The 19,438-nt window shown below is 39.0% G+C and overlaps 1 protein-coding gene across 1 annotated transcript; it reads right to left on the bottom strand.

The window, feature by feature from the left end:
* Positions 1-2,216: 2,216 nt before the first annotated feature.
* jade1 (jade family PHD finger 1) lies at positions 2,217-18,723 on the bottom strand. Its single transcript, XM_041812838.1, has 11 exons — positions 18,440-18,723; positions 15,990-16,072; positions 14,900-14,967; positions 13,500-13,657; positions 13,199-13,383; positions 12,123-12,334; positions 10,663-10,830; positions 9,905-10,021; positions 6,903-7,505; positions 5,889-6,006; positions 2,217-4,042 (listed from the first exon to the last, which is right to left on the bottom strand). Exons 1-11 carry the CDS (start codon positions 18,526-18,528, stop codon positions 3,036-3,038), a joined length of 2,808 nt encoding a protein of 935 aa, XP_041668772.1. The 5' UTR covers positions 18,529-18,723; the 3' UTR covers positions 2,217-3,035.
* Positions 18,724-19,438: the final 715 nt, after the last annotated feature.

The following is a 19,438-nucleotide window of genomic DNA, read 5'->3' on the forward strand; positions in this document are numbered from 1 at the left end:
ATTCATACAAATGCGTACATATTTTAAAATAATATATATTAACTTTCTTGCCACATGAAAACATAAGTTTTATGAAAGGATTCTATATGAATGGCAAATCAAGGAAACATTTCTAAGTCTAAATTAAAAGCAATCCCAAACACATAGGACCATTTTCAAAAATGTGAATGTTATGACTAATACCTCAGGTTTACTTGATAACTGCCTAATATTCTTCTGAAGATGAAAGCTGTTCTCTCTAACATTATTTTACCACTTATTAGATTATTATTTATGTGAAAGACTCAAAATTTTATTTTTCCATCCAATAAGACAACTATTCGGTCAGTTAGCTATTTTTATTCTTGGGAGGCCATCATAAGGAAGTACTCAGACACCCTTTCACTTTTTAAAAATGTTTTTATGTTGCAGCCTGATACTGCACCTGTCCACATTTTTATTCCCATTAATATACATTCAGTACCCTGTCATGACAAATTATATCCAGTCAATTTAATGTACCACAGGTAGACTCCAATCAATGTGTAAAAACAGCAACAATCAAGAGAAATGAGAGACCCTGAACTAAATTTCAAGTACTATTGCAAAGCGTCTGAATACTTAAGGCAATGTGATGTTTCAGGTTTTTTTATTTTTAATAAATCTGCAAAAATTTCTAAAATTCTGTTTTTACTTTGCCATCATGGGATATTGAGTGTAGTATAATGATAATAAAAATGTTTTTTTTTTTAACTGTAGCATCAGGTTTCAACATGATAAAATTGAATGGGGTCTGAATACTTTCTAAATGCACCGTAAATACAATTTCAAGCATTTTAAAACGCAATATTCAATTTTCCCCCAAGAATTCAGGCACCTGTATGAACCCTGTCTAATGCAGTGACTGCTGCCTTATATATTTGGCTGATCAGATTTTTGCGATGATGAACAGTTTCCTGTTTATGAAGTGGCAAGAGAATCTAAAAGCCCTGATGACTTGTAAATTTTATTTGACTGTACTGAGAAGCAAAAAGCACAGCTTCCTGAAAAACATCTGAAAAGTAAGGCTATTTAAACTATTAAAAGTCTAATAGCAGATAATCTCTGAATTTTAGATTAAATTGTAAATAAAACTGCCTTTTTTGGTCAGTTTAGGAAATTATACAATTTTTGTGGATTTTTTTTTTGTTGTGCTGTCTTAAAAGTTTGACTTTTTTTAACCAACTCCCCCTTTATTCATCACGGTTGTTTTAATGAATTATTTTCAACATAAGACATGCACGGTAGCGCAGGGGTTAGTGCTGTTGCCTCACAGTAAGAAGGTCCCTGGTTCGCTTCCCTGTCAATGCAGAGTTTGCGTGTTGTCCCCTGTGCATGCATGGGTTCTCTCCAGGTTCTCTGGCTTCCTCTCACCACCAAAGACATGCTCATTAGTTTAACTGGTGACTCTAAGTTGGCCATAGGTGTGTGTCTGGTTGTCTGTCTCTGTATGTCAGCCCAGTGACTGACTGGCGTCCAATCCAGGGTGTACCCTGCCTCTCTCCTGCACTCCACAACCCCCGATGGGATAAGCAGTCTTGAAAATGGGTGGATAATATGTATTATTTTTTTGAATTTATATTTATTTTTTGTTAAGATGTGGAGTGTTTATAAAACAGAAAAGTAGAAGGGCTTGACTATCTGCACAAAAACAGCATCACAAAGTCAGAGAAAATTGCTTCCTCTCCACACAGCCTCTTCCCTGGGGCAACAGGGGCAGAAGGCAATGAATAAAGCCACACTAAAAAGACACACACACACTGACACACTCCCATGTCCACAGAAACATTTTCATCTCAGGTATGAAAAATTAGGGTTTCTCTCTCATCTCTGTCAATAGGGAGAATGGTGCCACCTGGTGGAAAACAGTAAAAATTACAACTTCAACAAAAATACTAAAAAGACAAAATATTGGGAGTGCATGTTTTTATGTTCTGATGGCTCCAGGATCAAAAAATCAAATTATAGTGGCTTTAAGGGTAAATGTGTTAATATTTCTGTACACAGTGGATTATCTGCATTGGAACGTATTTTTCAAAATGCTATAGAAGTACAGCAAAGGCCAAATAAAACCTCTTAAAATGACATTGAAATTAAATTTAAAAATGTGCCCAAATGGCTCAAAAGACACCTAAAGGTTAATGTTTGCAGCCTTACTGCAAAGATAAAACATAAAAAGACTGAGAATCGTCTTTCTTTAACTTTTTATTCCTCTTTAAGACAAAGACAAAGAAAAACAAGATTCATTTTGCATAACAGTAGTACAGCAGCGGCCGAGGGTACAAAACGCTTTTTTCTATTTTTCAGTGTAAAAATAACTCTACTCATACCTCACACCTGTGCCGTCCTCTCGTAGTGCAAACGCTTCAAATAAAAGTTAGGCACATGATGGATACGATCGCAGTTCAATTACACTTAAGTGCTGATGATGGCGAGTAAAAACATCGATCGGAATTCCTTTTTTTTGTCGTGGTTTGTGGATTCCCATTTCATGCCGTCATAATGTCGAAGACAGTCTGAAAAGATGAAAGCAGGAGTTTAAATAGCAGTAAAAGGGCAGTTATTCTTCCTGTTTGTAGCTTTTAGCTTGATTAAAATAAAAACCTATAGAGTTCTAGTCCACTGACATTTATCAGCTTTTTCAACTAAGTGCAACTGACTTTAATACTATCTCAAAAACAAAATACATTGCAAGCTTATGGTCCCAAGCAACAATCACACCTCCTCCCTCGGCGATGCGTTTGCTTGTAAATATCTGAGCGAGCGTTTAAGTGGCAACTTGACATCCTTCTACTTTTAAAACGAGGAAATAAAAATAAGAACTAGCTCAAAATAAAGTAAAAAGTAAAATATTTCCCAGATTTACATATGTTACAAATAAAAAATAAATATCAGCTCTGTTTTTAATCTAGGCATTGTTTACTATTCATCCAGAAAAATAAAGGTACAAAGAGCGACAGTCGATCTTTGACGACTAACACAGTGCAGCTTATTTCTCAGCAAGTGTTCTTCTGACATCAGGATGCCAGCACGCCGCGCCGAATGATGTCGGAGCCGTAGCGGCGAGCGAGAGACGACTCGCCCCTCAGCTGGTGGGAGTGGCATCGTTTCAGGCAGGGCTCCATCTCGCCGTCAGTTGGTTTGGAGTCGGAGGTGTAGCCGTCGCTCTCCGTCCCTGTGCGGAGTCTGCTCTTAGGGTTTGACGTGTTTATCCTCAGCAGCGACTTGTGCTGCTGCTCCTCCTCCTCCTCTTCGTCGTCATCGTCCTCCTCCTTCGCTGTCAGAGGTCTCTCACTCCTCTTAGGGATCCTGAACTTGCCCCAGCCTTTAAGGTGTCCACTCACTTGTCTGCTGGGTGTGTGCGAGCCGTTCGCCTTCTTTGGCCAGCCATTAGCTTCGACAACAGCGTTTGAGGAGGGGTTTCTTTTCCTCATCCCTTCCTCCATTAAGTAGTCATCAGTGTCCGAGCTCCTGATATCCACCAGCCTTATGGACACAGTTTTCTCCAGCTGTTTCGATCCGAGTCGGTTCTTTACTTGGCTTGGGAAGCTTTCCACAGCGTCGCTCCTCCTCTTCCGCCTCTTCTCGTCGTGTTCGTGGTCGTTGTCTCGTTTCCGTCTGTTCAGCGCCTCGTGTTCGGCCTCCTTCTTCAAGACTTTCTTGCTCTCTGGTTTGTGCAGTTTGACATTCATCGTCTCCTGAAAAGCTTCCGTCTTGTGAAGCTTTAAAAACGGAATCTCCTGGTTGACGTCAGAGTTGAAGATTTTGGGTTCGCTCGAGGCATCAGCAGGTGTAGACTTTTTACTGTCTTTAGTCTCCAGTGGTTTGCTCAGATTGTCCTTCCTGTACGTGTGCGGGGAGTCTGAAGGGCCTCTTTTGTCACTGCTTTTCCTTCTTTCCTGCTTTAAAGACCCTCGTTTGGTTTTTAGTCCAGAGTGGCTCCATGAGGAGCGAGACTGGGAGCCCTGAGAGGATAACCAGCTGAGAGAGAAGAGCTTCTCCAAATCCTTCGCTGAAGGATCTCCTGCAACAGAGGCAAACGAGGTACAGATTCAGCACAGAGAACAGGAATTTTATGATACAGCCATTGGAATTCAACAGTAAGGATATGATCGTTCTTGGATCTGCAGAGATTCAAATCTTCATTTAAAATATTTGAGTTTTGAATACAATTTGATAGGCGAAAATTAAAAAACAATGGGTGCCATTTAACCAGAACCCTCACTGATAATAGCAAAGACAAACTTCTCAGATATTAAGCATCTTTCATTCAAACTATCGATGCACAGATGCGTCAGTTTAACATCCGCGTCTGTCCTTCTGACAGACATTGACCATAGGCAAATAATAAAGGCATTAATCTAAGACAGTAGCAAACGTTTATCTGTTGTTTTCTATCAGTTTAATGCTATTTAGCACATCTACAGTTGAGTCAAAGAAGAGATTTATTATTTGGCAGATGTGACCTGTTTGAAAAACTGATGGTATTGTTGGAGTCTTACAGTTTTTTATAAATTTCTATCTTATTGTTTCAGTTAAGAATCAGAGGCTAGGTTTATAAATAACAACACGAAATTAAGAGACTTGAAAACTAACACTTAAACATATTCTAACTCGTCAGTCAAGCAGAAAATTCCCTCCAGATAGTATTAAACAATGCAAAATAAAAAATAATGTAAAATAAAATAAAGCTTAAGGACCTTAACTGACTAGGTGTGGTCTCTCTGTTGACAGTTTTATATCACATCTCCAAATGTACAGTGCCATGAAAAAGTATTTGCTCCCTTTCTGATTCCTGAGTTTTGTTGCATATTTATCACACTTAAATGTTTCAGATCATCAAACAAATTTTTATATTTCACAAAGACAACCTGAACCTAATAACTGGTCAAGTGCTGTGTTATCTTTATGCCAGATGTAACAGGCCGCACACCGTCCAAGAAGTTCAACTTTGTCTCGTCAGTTCACAGAATATTTCTCCAAAAGTCTTGGGGATCATCAGGATGTTTTTTTTGGAAAATGTGAGACGAACCTTTGTGCTTTTTTTGTCAGCAGTGGTTTTGGCCTTGGAACTCTCCCATGGGTGCCACTCTGACCTTAACTGAGGCCAGTGAGGCCTGCAGGTCTTTGAATGTGGTTTTGGGTTCTTTTGTGACCTCCTGGATGAGTCATCATTGCACTCTTGGAGTCATTTTGGTTAGCAAACCACTCCTGGGAAGGTTCACCACTGTCCTGAGTTTTCGTCATTTGTGGATAATGGCTCTGACTGTGATTTGCTGGAGTCCCAAAGCCTTGGAAATGGCTTTGTAACCTTTTCCAGACTGTTAGAGTTCAATCACTTTGTTTTTTCATTTGTTCTTGAATTTCTTTGGATCGTGGCATAATGCGTTTCTTTATGAGATCTTGTAACCTACTTCACTTTGTCTGATAGCGTCTATGTAAGTGATTTCATCATTCAACAAATCTGGTGTTAATCAGGCAAATACTTTTTCACGGCACTGTATCTTTACGTGTTGACTTTTGAGTGCCAAGCTCAGTGGCTTGCAGTATTTAATTATTAACTTTTACTGTTTTACAATAACTGTTCTCACTGCTAGTACTTTTATGTGCATACATGCACGTGTGAGTTTTCTGTGTGGTTTTCTCTCCTTTTATCTGACTGTACTGCTCTTTTAAAATCATTACAACATGTACATGTCACACACATCAGTTTGATTAGCTATTACTGTTTTAAATGTACTTTATAAATAAAGTTATATATTAAATATTTACACCGCCCCTGACATGTTATTGCCGTGTAAAGTTGATGTACAGTGAATGGACATGTTTGAGTGTATTGGCACTCGGCCCATCTCGTCTTGTTGACTCACCTTTGAGCAGTTCGTGGTCGAGCAGTCGGACCTGGTGCTGGAAGATCTGCTCCTGGACTCTCCACAAAGAGCGCTTCATCTTCTCTCTCCGAGTCACCATGTAGGTCAGATTACGAACCTAAAGAGCAACAACAGCCTCTTTAGATGGACCATTATGAGTTACAGAAACAACAGCTATCCTGTTAATGTTCATACTGACTTTGGCTTCTCAAACGTAAAGATTTGGGGCTTTCTCATTTAATGTGCCACAGTAAAGTGATGATCTTTGGATTCTAGCAGCCCCATTTTTTACATCATTATATTCTATTTAATTTCAACAATTCAGACAGTGTGCTCTGAAATATTTTGTTAACTTTCACGTGTGCCTTTGCACTCTGAAAGTATTATTTATACTTGTACAATAATTGGTTTTATGCAGCCTGCAAACACTCCAGCTAAATTAGCCCACTTCTGGATGACTTCGCAATCCAAGGAACATTTTTAACGGGGCTTAAAAACTGCAGCACTGCTTCAAAGAACTTGTCAAGATTTCTGTGCAAATATTTAGTATAGAGTTAGGCTTTCTAATCTAAAATATAGGCCAAGGGATAAAATACTGCCTGCAACCAAGTTCTATATTCTACAAGCTTTTAACTTTCTGGCAAAGTTTCTAGAGAAAATGCTTTGTAATTGATTTTTTACAAACTGCTTTAAAGAAACAAATTTTACACCTAAACTACTACCAATATCACTTTAAATCTCTAAAGAACAAGCAACATAAGATGTAGTTTCTCTAAAACTAATGATGTAGTTACACTAATTATTTCTTGAGTGGACCTTAGAAATAAATTCACAACCCTGAAAAACTGTGCTCAAATATGTGAATTTCATTTTATGAGCATGAAATCTGATCTTAAACTAATTAAACTTTCCCAAAAACTCGTACTTAAAGAATCTTTTTTTATACTATTTTTCTTTAGAAACTGTCTTCCTGTCTCTGCTGCTGTGAACCTTGCTGCAAGTGAAGTAGCCTACCCTCTCCAGGTCTTGACGGAGGTGGGTGAAGAGCTGAAGGCGCCGAAGCAGCACCTCCTGCTCGCGTCGTGCCAGGCTCTCCTCCTCGTCCTTCTTGGGCGTGAGGAGCGGCTGGTTGAAGTTGGCCTTACGTTTCAGTTTCCAGTACTGAAAGACGAAGTCCACCACCTCCGGCTGCAGCTTCAGGTGGTCTGCCACCTCCTCCACCTCCACGAACTGGTAGAAGTCCTCCTCCATCGCCTGCAGCTTCAGCTTGCGGAGGTTAACTCTCTTCTCCTGCTGCCGGCTGCTGAGTGCCTCCAGATCTGTGGGCGCTCTGCTGATCATCTGTGGAGCCACATACGGAGAGGAAGAGGAGGAGGCGGCGTCTTCCTCACTTCTCACCCTGCCTCTCCTCTTGCCCTTCTTGTCTCTAGCGCTCTCCTTCTCATCCTCGCCTCCTGAGTCTCGGTCTCTGGACTCGTCGCCCTCAAGTCCCGAGTGTTTTGGGCAGTAGGACTTGAACTTGACCTCGTCGTCCTCGGTGAGGATGGTGTTCATTTCAAGGCTGGCGTGGAGGCCGCACGTCACGTGAAAGGCAGTCCGGCAGTTTTTCGCTGAGCACTACAGCAGGAGACACAACATTGTTAGACAGTATCCTAAGAGCTGTGACCCACATTCAGACTACAAGGCAAAATATGGAAGGGCTAATTTGAACTGGCTAAAAATAATTGTGGATAATTTTGAAACAAATCATTTAAAAAAGTGGGGATGCATGGTATTGGGTTGGGCTGATACCAAAACTCATTTTAGCAGATGATGGTATATACACTTTTTTTTTTTTTTTTTTAATCATAAAAAGTCAAAAGTGTCTCGTGTGCAAAGCGGGGCTGAGTAAAGCAGAGTTTAGAGAGGAGCTGGGGGGTCGACAGCTGTAGAGGCAGTTGTTTTACGTTTAGGGTTGCTTTCAAAATGTTCAGGGGTCATAGAGGGCCTCCTTGAGGGTGTTGGGCCCTATGCAACCAACCATACCTGATGGAACAGTTGTACATTTGCCTATATTTGACACCGATATACAATTTACACTGCCGATGTAACATTGTTAGCAAATATCCTCCCAATATCAGTATCGTGCAGATAACATTGTGCATCCCTAAAACAAGAGTAATGATTTTTGTTCTGAAATAACATTTTGCTTCTTCGTGTGAAAAGTTTTATTGTAAGTGGAATTTCAAAGTTATTCCTCTTTCTTTTAAACAAATTAAAAATCTTTTTTATGAAAGACCTGACAAAGGCAGCCATACAAAATCACAAACTTACAAAAATCAACTTTAGAGCCTGTGACCACAGACACCATTTTAACTGCTGCATGTGCTCTATCTCAGTTTCACAGCACATCCTCTAGCATCTATTTTTGCTCATTAACTGTATCTGACCTGTTACTCCATTGACTTTGACATTCTCCTAATCCTTCCAGCATTCAGACACTGGCTGTGGGTCTACCTCTGCTCTCAGTCTCCAACAGCTCTCTGCCTCCCCCTTATTGGTGTTTTGTTTTATTCTTAAAGTTATGTTGTCATTTCTCAGGAACAGGGTTTCATTACATGCCAGTGCGTGCAGGAAGCTTCTTGTTAGTGACATCATGTAAGTTTGTAATAAAAGACTGTGAGCGTCATCTAATCTTTTCACGAGGTTGTAAGGTAGTGACACAGGAGTTAAACAGGGACCTTTGCACACCGATAGATGAATTCAGCATTTTAGGATGCAGTACTACAGAACTTCGCCGTATGCAGGTGACTGCGTTTGTGTCTGTTCGTGGGAGCATGCTCAGGATTAGCGCTCACAAACTCAGATTAAAAGAGAGAGAGAAAAACTATAAGTTGTTTTATTAAACAATCCTGGATGGTACATATCTTTCAGATGTATAAAATAATAGTTATCAAAACACCATGACATGCATGGCTTGTTTCATCCAGTTTACAACACTACGGTAGAAAACAGTGATGTATGGCAGCAGTGCAATTAATCTGTGTTAATATTTCTTTATCGTGCTCGTTGAGTGATTAACTAATCAAAATTAACTCATTATTTCAACAGCACTATATAGTTTCTGTAAGATCTGTTTTAAATAAATGTATGTATTTCATATTTCTTTTACTCAATGAAAATAACTAGAAAAACAAAAAACATATATACTAGCATTAGCAGCAGCTGTAGACTGGGGATTTACACCCTCCAAAAGATGAGTCAGATCAGGTTTTCTCCACCAATGCTCTGCAGCGGAGCTGCAAGGGCTCTGCTCTTGACAAAGCTGATATAAAAAGTCCTGCCTCTTCACAGTTTTGATAGCTTGTTAAAGGAAAAGTGACAGTGATAAGTGTGGCACTGTTTCAAAAGTTGAACTTACTCAGAGCACTGCGACAGAAAAACGTCTTACACTGAGAGCAAACACATTGTGCTGAAAAATGAGCACTGCCAGCAGAAAAAATGTTGACTATGGACTCAGGTCCTTCATTAACAGAATGTTGGAGTAACACACAATATCAAACAATGGTATTAAAATACACAGTGGCCTTTCAAGAGGAAAAAGCATGCTTCTGTAACCTTTACCTGTAACGGATTCTGGTCAGTATAAAATTAAAATGTTAGCTGTAGCTATTTTATCAACATCAAATCACTAAAAATTTAGATTATTCCTTTAAAAAAATCTAAGTTAGTTGACCTAGTTGGTAATATTAATAGAAGGACTATTGTATGCTCTTTCTTAAAGGGGCTTGACATGTGATTATTACAAAACATAACTTTGAAACTGAAACATTTTGTTTTTGTGTTGACTGATCCGCTGCCTCCTCCTCTCTAATTTCTCATGCTTGATCGGCTATGAGAAGCGGAGTAAATTAAAACATCTCTCTCCAACACCACACAGATGATGACACTGCTGGCTCACACTTTACTCTTCACGTCCCATTAACTGTCGCTGTGTTCCTGCTCTCTGTGAGAGAAATGTGAGCGGGGGACTCTACCTGTATGCACGCTCCGGTCTTCTCTTTGCACAGACAGCAGATCAGAGCCCATCTGTTGCTGGGAATCTGGGACACGTTGGTGATCGGCTCCATCTTCTCTGGATTCCCGATGCTCACCTGCGCGGCACATTAAACATTGTCATGAGAGGCGAGCTTTGTTCATGTGACAGCACAGGTGGTGTCGACTCATTTAGAAACACAAACACAGAAAGTGATCTTTCTAGTGCTGAACTACCATCGCTACAGCAATCTCTGAGTAGGTGATATTCCCTCAATTCACCGCACAAAAAACTGCTGTACACAGCATTGTTTAAACAAATAAATAAGAAAGCCACAAAAATTGGATTAGTTTAAGCTTGACTAGCTCTGATGAAAATATGCATTGAGTTTTAACTCTTTACATACTGACAGAAGTGGAGAAGTTCAAGATTATTCTATGAACAGAGCGAGTAGAAATAATAGTAAAGCATAACTGCCAAACATGTTTACCTTTTAAATTATAATATAGAAATAATTAATACAAATACTGGTCATTTTAACAAAGAATGTGGATCTGTTTGTCTTCTAAAACTGTTATTTTTATTCTTTGCCTTTGACCAGCCTGTTTGAATTTGCTGACCTTGCACAATATTTGCTACTTTTAATTTTGAAAAGTGCTTTAAACAGATGGAGCGTAGTACATTTAAATAAGTAAAAAACACATAAATGCAAACATAAAACATTATAGTGACAGAGAAGAAGTAGCTCTGTTCCTTCACCTCTGGTATCCACAAGGCACAGCTGACGTGGACCCACTTGGTTCCACTCCTGGTCGGCTTCATGGCCCCCCCCTTCTTGGGACACAACTGGCACTTTGGCAGGATGCCGAGGGCGCAGATTCGGCACAGCCAGCTGCCTTTTGGGACTTTCTGGATGCCGTAACACGCCTGGTGAGAAACACGAGAGCGTGCCGGATCAGTTTCAAGGAAGTCAACGGTAATCCATACAGCAGCAGCAGCAAATGAAACAGAGAAAATATGTCTGTCAAGATCAAACTGCAACAAAGCTGATGTGAAATGTCGGACAGGTCATTTTCATTTTGCTTTTCACTTCCATCAAACAAGCATGATAGTCAGATTTGGACTGAAGCCTGCCACAGACAAGTCCGTTGCAGTTGTAATTTCGGTCCAGCTCTCTCCCTTGCCAGTTTGTCTGTGGTATGGTTTACAGCACACATTGTTAAACACCTGTTTAACCTACCCAAATCCCCCAAATCCTAAAGTTTCTCCTCCATTTCTGACGTCGATCCATGTTTGATATTAAACATATTTAATATTTACAAGATGAGTCTTCAATCAGGTCAGAGAGGGAAAAATTCGTTCTTAACACACCACAGAATAACACGGTTATTGTGTAAGGTCTGAAAAAGTTATCAGGATTTGGCATAAAGTTGGAAAAAACACAACAGATAATCAGGATCTTATTTAAGATTTGGTACCCAACCAACTGTTCAAGCTGTGACTCTTTTTATACAAAATATAGCTTTTCCAGATTACTAAAGGAGTCAGAGTATAATTTTTAGCCTAAACTTTTTCTTACAAAACCATATTAATTTCTTCAAGATTTTTGCAAAGTTAATGCAACTAATTGTAACCATATATAAGTCTTGTCTTGTAAAATGGTAATTTTTAGTATTTTGTATTATGTTTTTAATGCATTGTCATGAGCATTAAAAGTGTGTATTCATTTTTTATCAACTTAAGAAAAAAGTTGATTGAAAAATACAATTTAAGGTCGCCTTTATGGCTTACATTTAACATATTCAGCTTATATTTTTATATAAAAGTTCCTAAAAAATAGCCAGTGGCAGTCATTCAAAGTCATGCAGTAATGTGTTGATGGCTGAAGTAATCCTAAAAGGGTAGCAAGGGACAGAAGAGGCAAATTAGCCATGACTAGAAACCTGTATAGCATCTAATTTGCATTTTTATGCAGCCATATTCATTGCATGTGTGCCTGGTAATCAGGAAGGAAGGGAGGAGAAATAAAATAATACATGCATGTACAACAGAAGGGGAATAAAATACTAAAACATTTTGCTAATAAGAGATCAGATTATCAATGAGTGACTGAACTCGGTCACAGTAAACATTAAATACACAAATCTTATCAGAAATGACACAGTCAAAAAGCTACAGCTTTGCTCTTTTCTATTTCCCCTCACAAGCGGATGTCTTACCTGGTGAACACAGATGTTGCACTTGTCGCAGAACACCATCTCGTTGTTGTCCTCCCCGTCAGGCGACTGACAAACATCACAAACCACGTCTTCATCGTACTCTATTCCCAGCCCTTCTTCCGTCTCCATTGCGTGCGTCATGTTATCATGGCAGCAGCGCTCGAATTCCTCCATCGCACGCTCCATGGTGATCTCGTCCAGCAGTGGCAAGGCTGGAACAGCAGGGAGAGAAGTATCCTGATTTGTTAATCACAAACTTTTTCTTGTTGTTGTGAAACTTTGATGAAGTAATCAGACATGACAAACCTGCTAAAAATCCAGCATTGTAAACCTAACATCTGTTTATTTGGTGCACCAGGACTAATGCGCTTATAAAACTCATTAAACTAAATCTTCTAGTCATGGTAATTGGATTTAAAAAGCACATTTCTCTGCCTGAACATCTGACAACTTAGAGACAAACTATCCCACCAAACAGTGAAATTACACTTAATTATAGGCTTGACAATGGAGTTTACTCTGTGAGTCATCAAAACATACAGGCATCACAGTAAGAGCTCAACTGTAGTAGACACAAACATGTGATCAAAGCAACACCAGCAGGCTTAAATAAGACTCTCTACTCCAAACAGAAACTTTATAAACGTTCATAAAAATATGACACCAAGAGAGGCTTGAGAACAAGTCGGAGCAAAGCTACAAATGGAGTTCAAGACAGGAAAGATGAGCAGACACAAAAAATCCAAATTATCAGGACTATAAATCTGCAGTTATCCTGTATTTTTAAATGAGGATGAAAGTAAAACTGACTGGTAGGACATTGAACTGTCACTTATTTTAATCAAAAATTTAACAAATTGTCTTTCTCAAATAAACATGGAATTGGAGAACGTTTTTTGCAAAGCATTCAGCTAATGTTCAACACAAAGCAAAAAATAAATAATAGCAGCATATTACAAATAAAAATTAGGCAGGTAAAAAGGAGATAGCAACACACTACTAGCTTTTGCATAAATTTCCCATCTTCATCTGAGGATGCACATCAAAACTAGCTGTAAATAAGGCGCATGACTTACCCATATCTACAAACTCCTGGTTGACACTCTGCAGCCAGGCTACGTCTTCCTCATCGAGGTCGTAGCGACACATTCCCTCTGCTAGCGTCCGGATGTCCACGTAGCCCAGAGCCTCAGCTCCTGATGTCCGGATCAACTTCTTTGGCCTGATGAACATCACTTCTTTTCCTTTTTCTGCCAGCACCCTGCACAGCACAAAGAGAACACATTTTACAATCACTCATGTACACAGTGGTGCTTTGCATTCTTCGTTCTACTGCATCCTTTGTAAAAATCTGATTTAGTTTTTCATCAGGCCTACCTGGCGACAGGCTGTGGGATGGACTGGGGGCTGACAGGAACCTGGACTCCTTTCTCCCACTCCTGCCTCCATGGGTCGGCGAGGACGTAGTAATCCTCGGGGTTCAGCTGGTACGAGTCGTGCACTTTCATGGCTGTGATCAGGTCGGTCCTGAAAACCTGATGAAATCAAATAAAATCAAGAGTCAAAACACTTTAATACAAAAACTGATATATTACAGCACACTGTTTTTTCAGGGACTGACCTTTAAAAATACTCTAACTTTTGGCAGATCAACTTGAACTGGCTGTACTCAATGTTTTCTTTAAAGTTTATTGGGAAAGGATGTCTGTGTGTTTGTCTGTCTTACAGATGTACGTGTTTTTGTGTCGAACTTATGCTTTGAGATGTGTGTTCTTTCTGACTTCATTTCCATATGCTATTGACATATCATATGCATGTTAAATCAATATACAATATTATATATATTACTGAATATATTTTCCTGTAAAATCCACAAAAGTTGTTTTTTTCTGGTCAATTCACAGTATTTATAGAGAGCTATGAATGATTATCACGTTTTTTTTCTTGTGATTTTTCTGAATGTTTTCTACAGAATACACAAAAAAACTTACTGATTTATCAAGTCATTATTTCCTTAAGCTCATAGAAGATAAAAAAGGCAGAAATACAACAAAAATCTGCACTACAAGCTTGTCTGTGTATCCATAAATAGACAAAAATGACCATATCTACAATGGAAACAATCCTATTTTTTAATTCCTGATTAAAATGTTTCATATCAGCGTTTGTAGGGTTAACAGAAACTAGCATGTTGTGTACAGACAGCCAAGCAGGAACCAGCCAATCAGCATCCTGCTTGGTTCAGGGTCATTGTTTTGGTTTGATTTGATTGGCTCTGAGTTTGAGGGCGTGTAACGTGGCCTGCAGGGACCAAGTCCACAGACTGTGCAGCAGATAACAGCTGGTATGTTTCCTCCTAAGAAAGAACTGTATAATGTGGGAGTTAATAAAAATGTATGTCAATAAAGACAGAAGTACTGCCATGAGTTATTTTACTCATTTAACAGTAAACTTGACATTCGTCTGTACCTAAACTGTTTATCAAAATAATTTTCCATAAAAACAAGTCATGTTTTGAGTTATTTCTGTTTAAAAATACTTCAAAATGAACAAAGAAATTACAATTTTAAGAAGAAATGACAGCTTAAGTTTTAACGTCAATCCCAAAAAGTTAGCATGCTGCTATATAAAACATAAATGACCAAAAAATGATTAGCTGCACATTGTTCTTGATATATTTGAGATGTCCCCAACCAATTCCTCCAAATTTTGAAGGAATTGAGGATGTCATTGATGAATTTTTTATGACAAAAAATCATAAGCATCTGCATACATACCTCTGAGGGTTTCTGCCCGGTCCCCCTCCTGGGCTGTGATGAATGTTGGGACCAGCAGGTAGAACTACCTAGTAGATGAATACCACAGACCGTTAAACGTCTCTGCATTTTCTTCATTTCTGCTCTTAAAAAACTACCTCCAACCTTTGAAAATGTCTGGATTTCCCCAACACATGAGGCTCATTTGGATAGTCAAAATAGCAGAACACATTTTCTGTTTCTATTCCTTCTCTTTCCCCTGATTTGATTTCAGGACTGTCATAGTAAAACTAACAGTAGCAGCAGTTTTGTGCCAATAAAATCCCCCTCCTTTGCACTGTCTGTGGGACCTAACAACCCTGAAAGATGGTTTGGTTGATGAACTTCCCTGTGTGCATAACCAAATCATCAACAAGAGCAGCTTAGAGCAGTTTCCAGTGAATGGCTAGGATTTATCTTAATAACAGATGCCTTATCAGACAGATTAGATTATAAGTAACTCAAAACAATTATAAGGAAGTGTCTAGACCTCAATCCAATTCTCCATGATAACCAACTTAACCAAACATTTTTATGGGATCTATTAAATCCTCTCCAAATGAGACCTTGTGAATTATCAAACACACTACAACATGATTCTGAAGCTGTTAAGCGAGGTTTGTTATTAGCCCCTCGCTCTGACCTGTGAGGACGTCTTTAGGGGTCCAAATGTGCATGCAGTCCCTACTCTGATTCCTGTCTCTCAAACTGTACGCCTCCCTTTCCTCCTTAATCTTCCTCCACCTTTTGTTCTTTCTCTTTCTTGATTTCATTCCTAGACATGAAGTATACGTGTACAAGCACAGGTAGTAACAATTTGCAGGATTCATTTTCTGAGAAAGACTTTCACAAAACAAAAAAATTAAAAATATTAAATCATACTTGTTATGTGAGTTAGTTTTATGCATTACATTTTGTATTTTTTCAAAGTGAAGAGTTGGCAGCTCCTCCAGAAGTTACATTCCTGCTTTCAAGTTTGAAATTGGGGAAGGTGGCAGGCTTCTACTGACCTCATTCAGGGCTATATTTGGACACAGTATGAGTGAGTCAGCAAAGACATTATTTTGCTTACTTCCATTGTCGGAGTCATCGCTGCTACTTGGGTGTCTGCCTCTCTTCATTGTTGTGTGTCTGCAAGGCTCCGGCTTAGGGACGCTACACAAAACAGAGAGGAGGTTGAGTTATAGAAGGTAATAAAAACAAGGTACAAAATATGCAATATGAAAACATAAACACTATCAAATTAGAGAATAAGACAAGACGTGATTGAAAAGTTACACATCTTTCCAACCTAATCTCCATACTTTGCAGTTTTTTTATATGTAAACTAGGGATGCATACTATTATCTGTATGATATTGGTATCTGCAGATATAAGCTGTAAAAAGAACAAACAGGTTAGAGAAGTATTAGGTTGGACCAACAGATCTACATCAGCTGATGTTTTTGGTCAGGCTCCAAAAGTGTGTTGCGAAACTCTTGTCAGTGGGCAGTAAATGTGTGTCATGTTGAATATTGTCAAAAATCTGTGTTGCTATTTCTCTGAAGGTGGCTGTGGCGGGTCCTGATGCCTGATCAGTTGAGAACAACTGCTGATATCAGTATCAGGTCAAATTGCATGTGAATATTAATGTGTCATGGATCAACAAAACTTAATATTATGCATATGAATGCTTTATGTATTGCTCATTAAATTAACTCATCTGACACATAATTAAATAGCTAATTATCATGTTAATTCTAGCATCTTTTGCACTATTTACTACTAAACTATTCACTTTATGAAGGCTTGCATACATGAGTTAATATTTAATCTTCAATGCTTGCACATAAGACAGCAAAGTTAGCCAACCTGCTAACCAAACCTGATCAGTAAAGGTGATTCTGACCTACTACCACTGCATATTTAAATCTGCAATTGAGTCTTGCTTACTGATTGCATACCTAAATAGATAAAATAACACTGAGCCATTGATAGGTGTCATGGAAAGATGCATTGATTGAGTATTAAATACAAAGTTTTCACTGAATAAATGCATAATGTGATGTTTTTAAGCCTTGGTTGTTGAAAAACAAATGGAATAATAGCTGGAACCTTGCTGATGATCTTCTGATGCTGGTTTGATTCATATCAATAAAATATCATCATACCTTCTGATCAGGTAGTACAAAAACATCAGGGTCTTTAAGATGGTACATGAGATATCAGAGCAAAACAGCTGGGCAGGAGTACTGTTATTGTTCTATATGTTGCTAATATTTGTAATTTAGTTCTGTGATGCACTTTGGATAAATTTATAGATGCTCAGCGCTTCATGGATACCCTTATCTTCCTCGCTTTCCTGACAGCTCTCCACCCCTCCACGGTTGTATTTGTAAACACCGTAATTACTGTTCAGAGATGACGGATAACCACACCTAAAATACACCATGAAGTGTATAGGTACAGTTCAGAGAATATAAACACATCCTTTACCTCTTAACAGGTGTGTATATTTTAAGCTCTGCTCACAGTAAGCCCAAGGGGAAAGGCGCTAACTCCTACTTTAGCTGTTAGGCTAACAGCACGTTAGCCACTGTTTGTGTGACGCCCCTTTTTCCAGCCAACGGAAAAGTAACGGCTAACCAACTAGCGGCTAACTTTAGCAGAAAAGCTAGCTAACCAGTTTTTACATCCATGCTACCCAAGCAACGTGATAACACAATGAGGATTTAATGTTTGTCATAATGTGATTGCAATTTTCTTTCGAGCACAAATATTGCATTTAAAACCAAGCAGCACGTAGTAGCTGGTTACCGTTAGCCACACAGCTAATCTCCCACTGCCCTTACGCAACATGCGGGCCCACCCACACCCGGCAACCCTGGTGGAAATGTTGTTTATGATAAGGATATTTCACCCCTCACAGCTCCGACATAGCCAGCTGCTAGCAAATACGCCTGTGTACAACGCTGGAAGATCAGAATTTGTTTTTTAAATTAGCACTAACGGTTAACGTGCATGATTTAAACAGGCGCAGCGACGTCAGTCTGCACGTTACTCCTGGCTGACGTTGGTAGTTAGCAGCAGCTAGCTCGTTAGCAGGAGGCTACACGTATGTTACAGTAGTTGGCATTTAGCTTTAGCATATGCTAACATAACGTTGCTTCTACGCTGCCCCATATTACACCACACAGTCACAGCCAGCTATCTGTCAAAGGTTAGGGGTCAATAATTGATACTGTTAAATTACATGAAGTCAGCGTAAACACATTAATAATAGGGATAAATAACTAAAATTGTTTTTGGGCTATCTTTGCTGCTAACAAGCGGGGCACAGTGTGGTAGATTTACCAGCGCTCCACTGGCTGAGGTTAATCTTTGGCGCCATTTTAAATGACGATGTCGCGTTTTCCTAGCGGACTGCTAGTGCGACCATACTAGAAATATAAACTCGTTCAAATACCCCTGAAAGAACACTGTGGAAGAAATGCACATGATAGAAATTCGTGTAGAGTTGACAATAAATTTGACAGTACATACAGAGCACGCCAGGCAGATGTAAGCCGGTGTTTGAGTTTGATTTGAAGCGCAGTTTTAGCCGTGAGTTCCGCTTGACCCGCATCCCACATACACAAACACAGAGCGGCGGCCGAGGAGGAGGTTACCCAGCCCGTACTGTAGTTCCTCCTAGGGACCGCTGGAGGACAGCAGAAACCTCTGAACCGGTACCGATAATCCAACAGATCCAACAACTATTACTGGAAAAAATGTTTTGCCAGTATGTGTCCCATGCTGCGACATAAACCCACGTTGCCCGGTTGCGAGTTTAAGTATCAACAAACATATTATGAACATAAATTTCCATGAGGTGCATGACGTGGCTGTCCCACTGACTGACAGTCACTCCCTTTTTTTGGCGAGTACACAGAGCTTTATCTATTAAAGGGACAGAACACCCAAAACACTCCAACTACAGTTAACACTCAGGCCTCACTACTGACATTTATGTCCATTTCAATTTTCATTTTTGGATTTTTTTTTCTAACTTTGGTACCTATGGAGTGGAATTTGGTGAAACTGCATTTTTCTTCGGAAATTCGAAAATTAGACCCCATCCATTAACCTCATAAGACCTTGAATGTACATATGGGGCATTACATTTGGACTTTCCAACAATATTTCTTCCATTAGAGTTTTTAGATAATTGTCAGGAATGTCAAGGGATGTTTATGTAATTTTATTAAAATGTTGAAAGAATTTTGTATTGAAATTTTCATAGAAATTAAAGTGAATTTGTTTGGATATTTTAGGACAATTTCTGGGATTTGTAAAATATTTTCAATGAAATTTGGGGGATATGTTCGCACATTTCATTTGAGGTTTTGGGAAAATTTTTCTAATAACATCTATTAGCATTTTAATGGGAATGTAGAAAATGTGTTTGGTTATATAAAGGGAATCTGCATTGATATTCTAGGGCATTTTCATGGATTTTTTAAAATGTTATCGGAACTTTCCATTGAATATTTCCAGAATTTT

The sequence above is a fragment of the Cheilinus undulatus genome, linkage group 18, assembly GCF_018320785.1.
Source record: "Cheilinus undulatus linkage group 18, ASM1832078v1, whole genome shotgun sequence".
Taxonomy (NCBI): domain Eukaryota; kingdom Metazoa; phylum Chordata; class Actinopteri; order Labriformes; family Labridae; genus Cheilinus; species Cheilinus undulatus.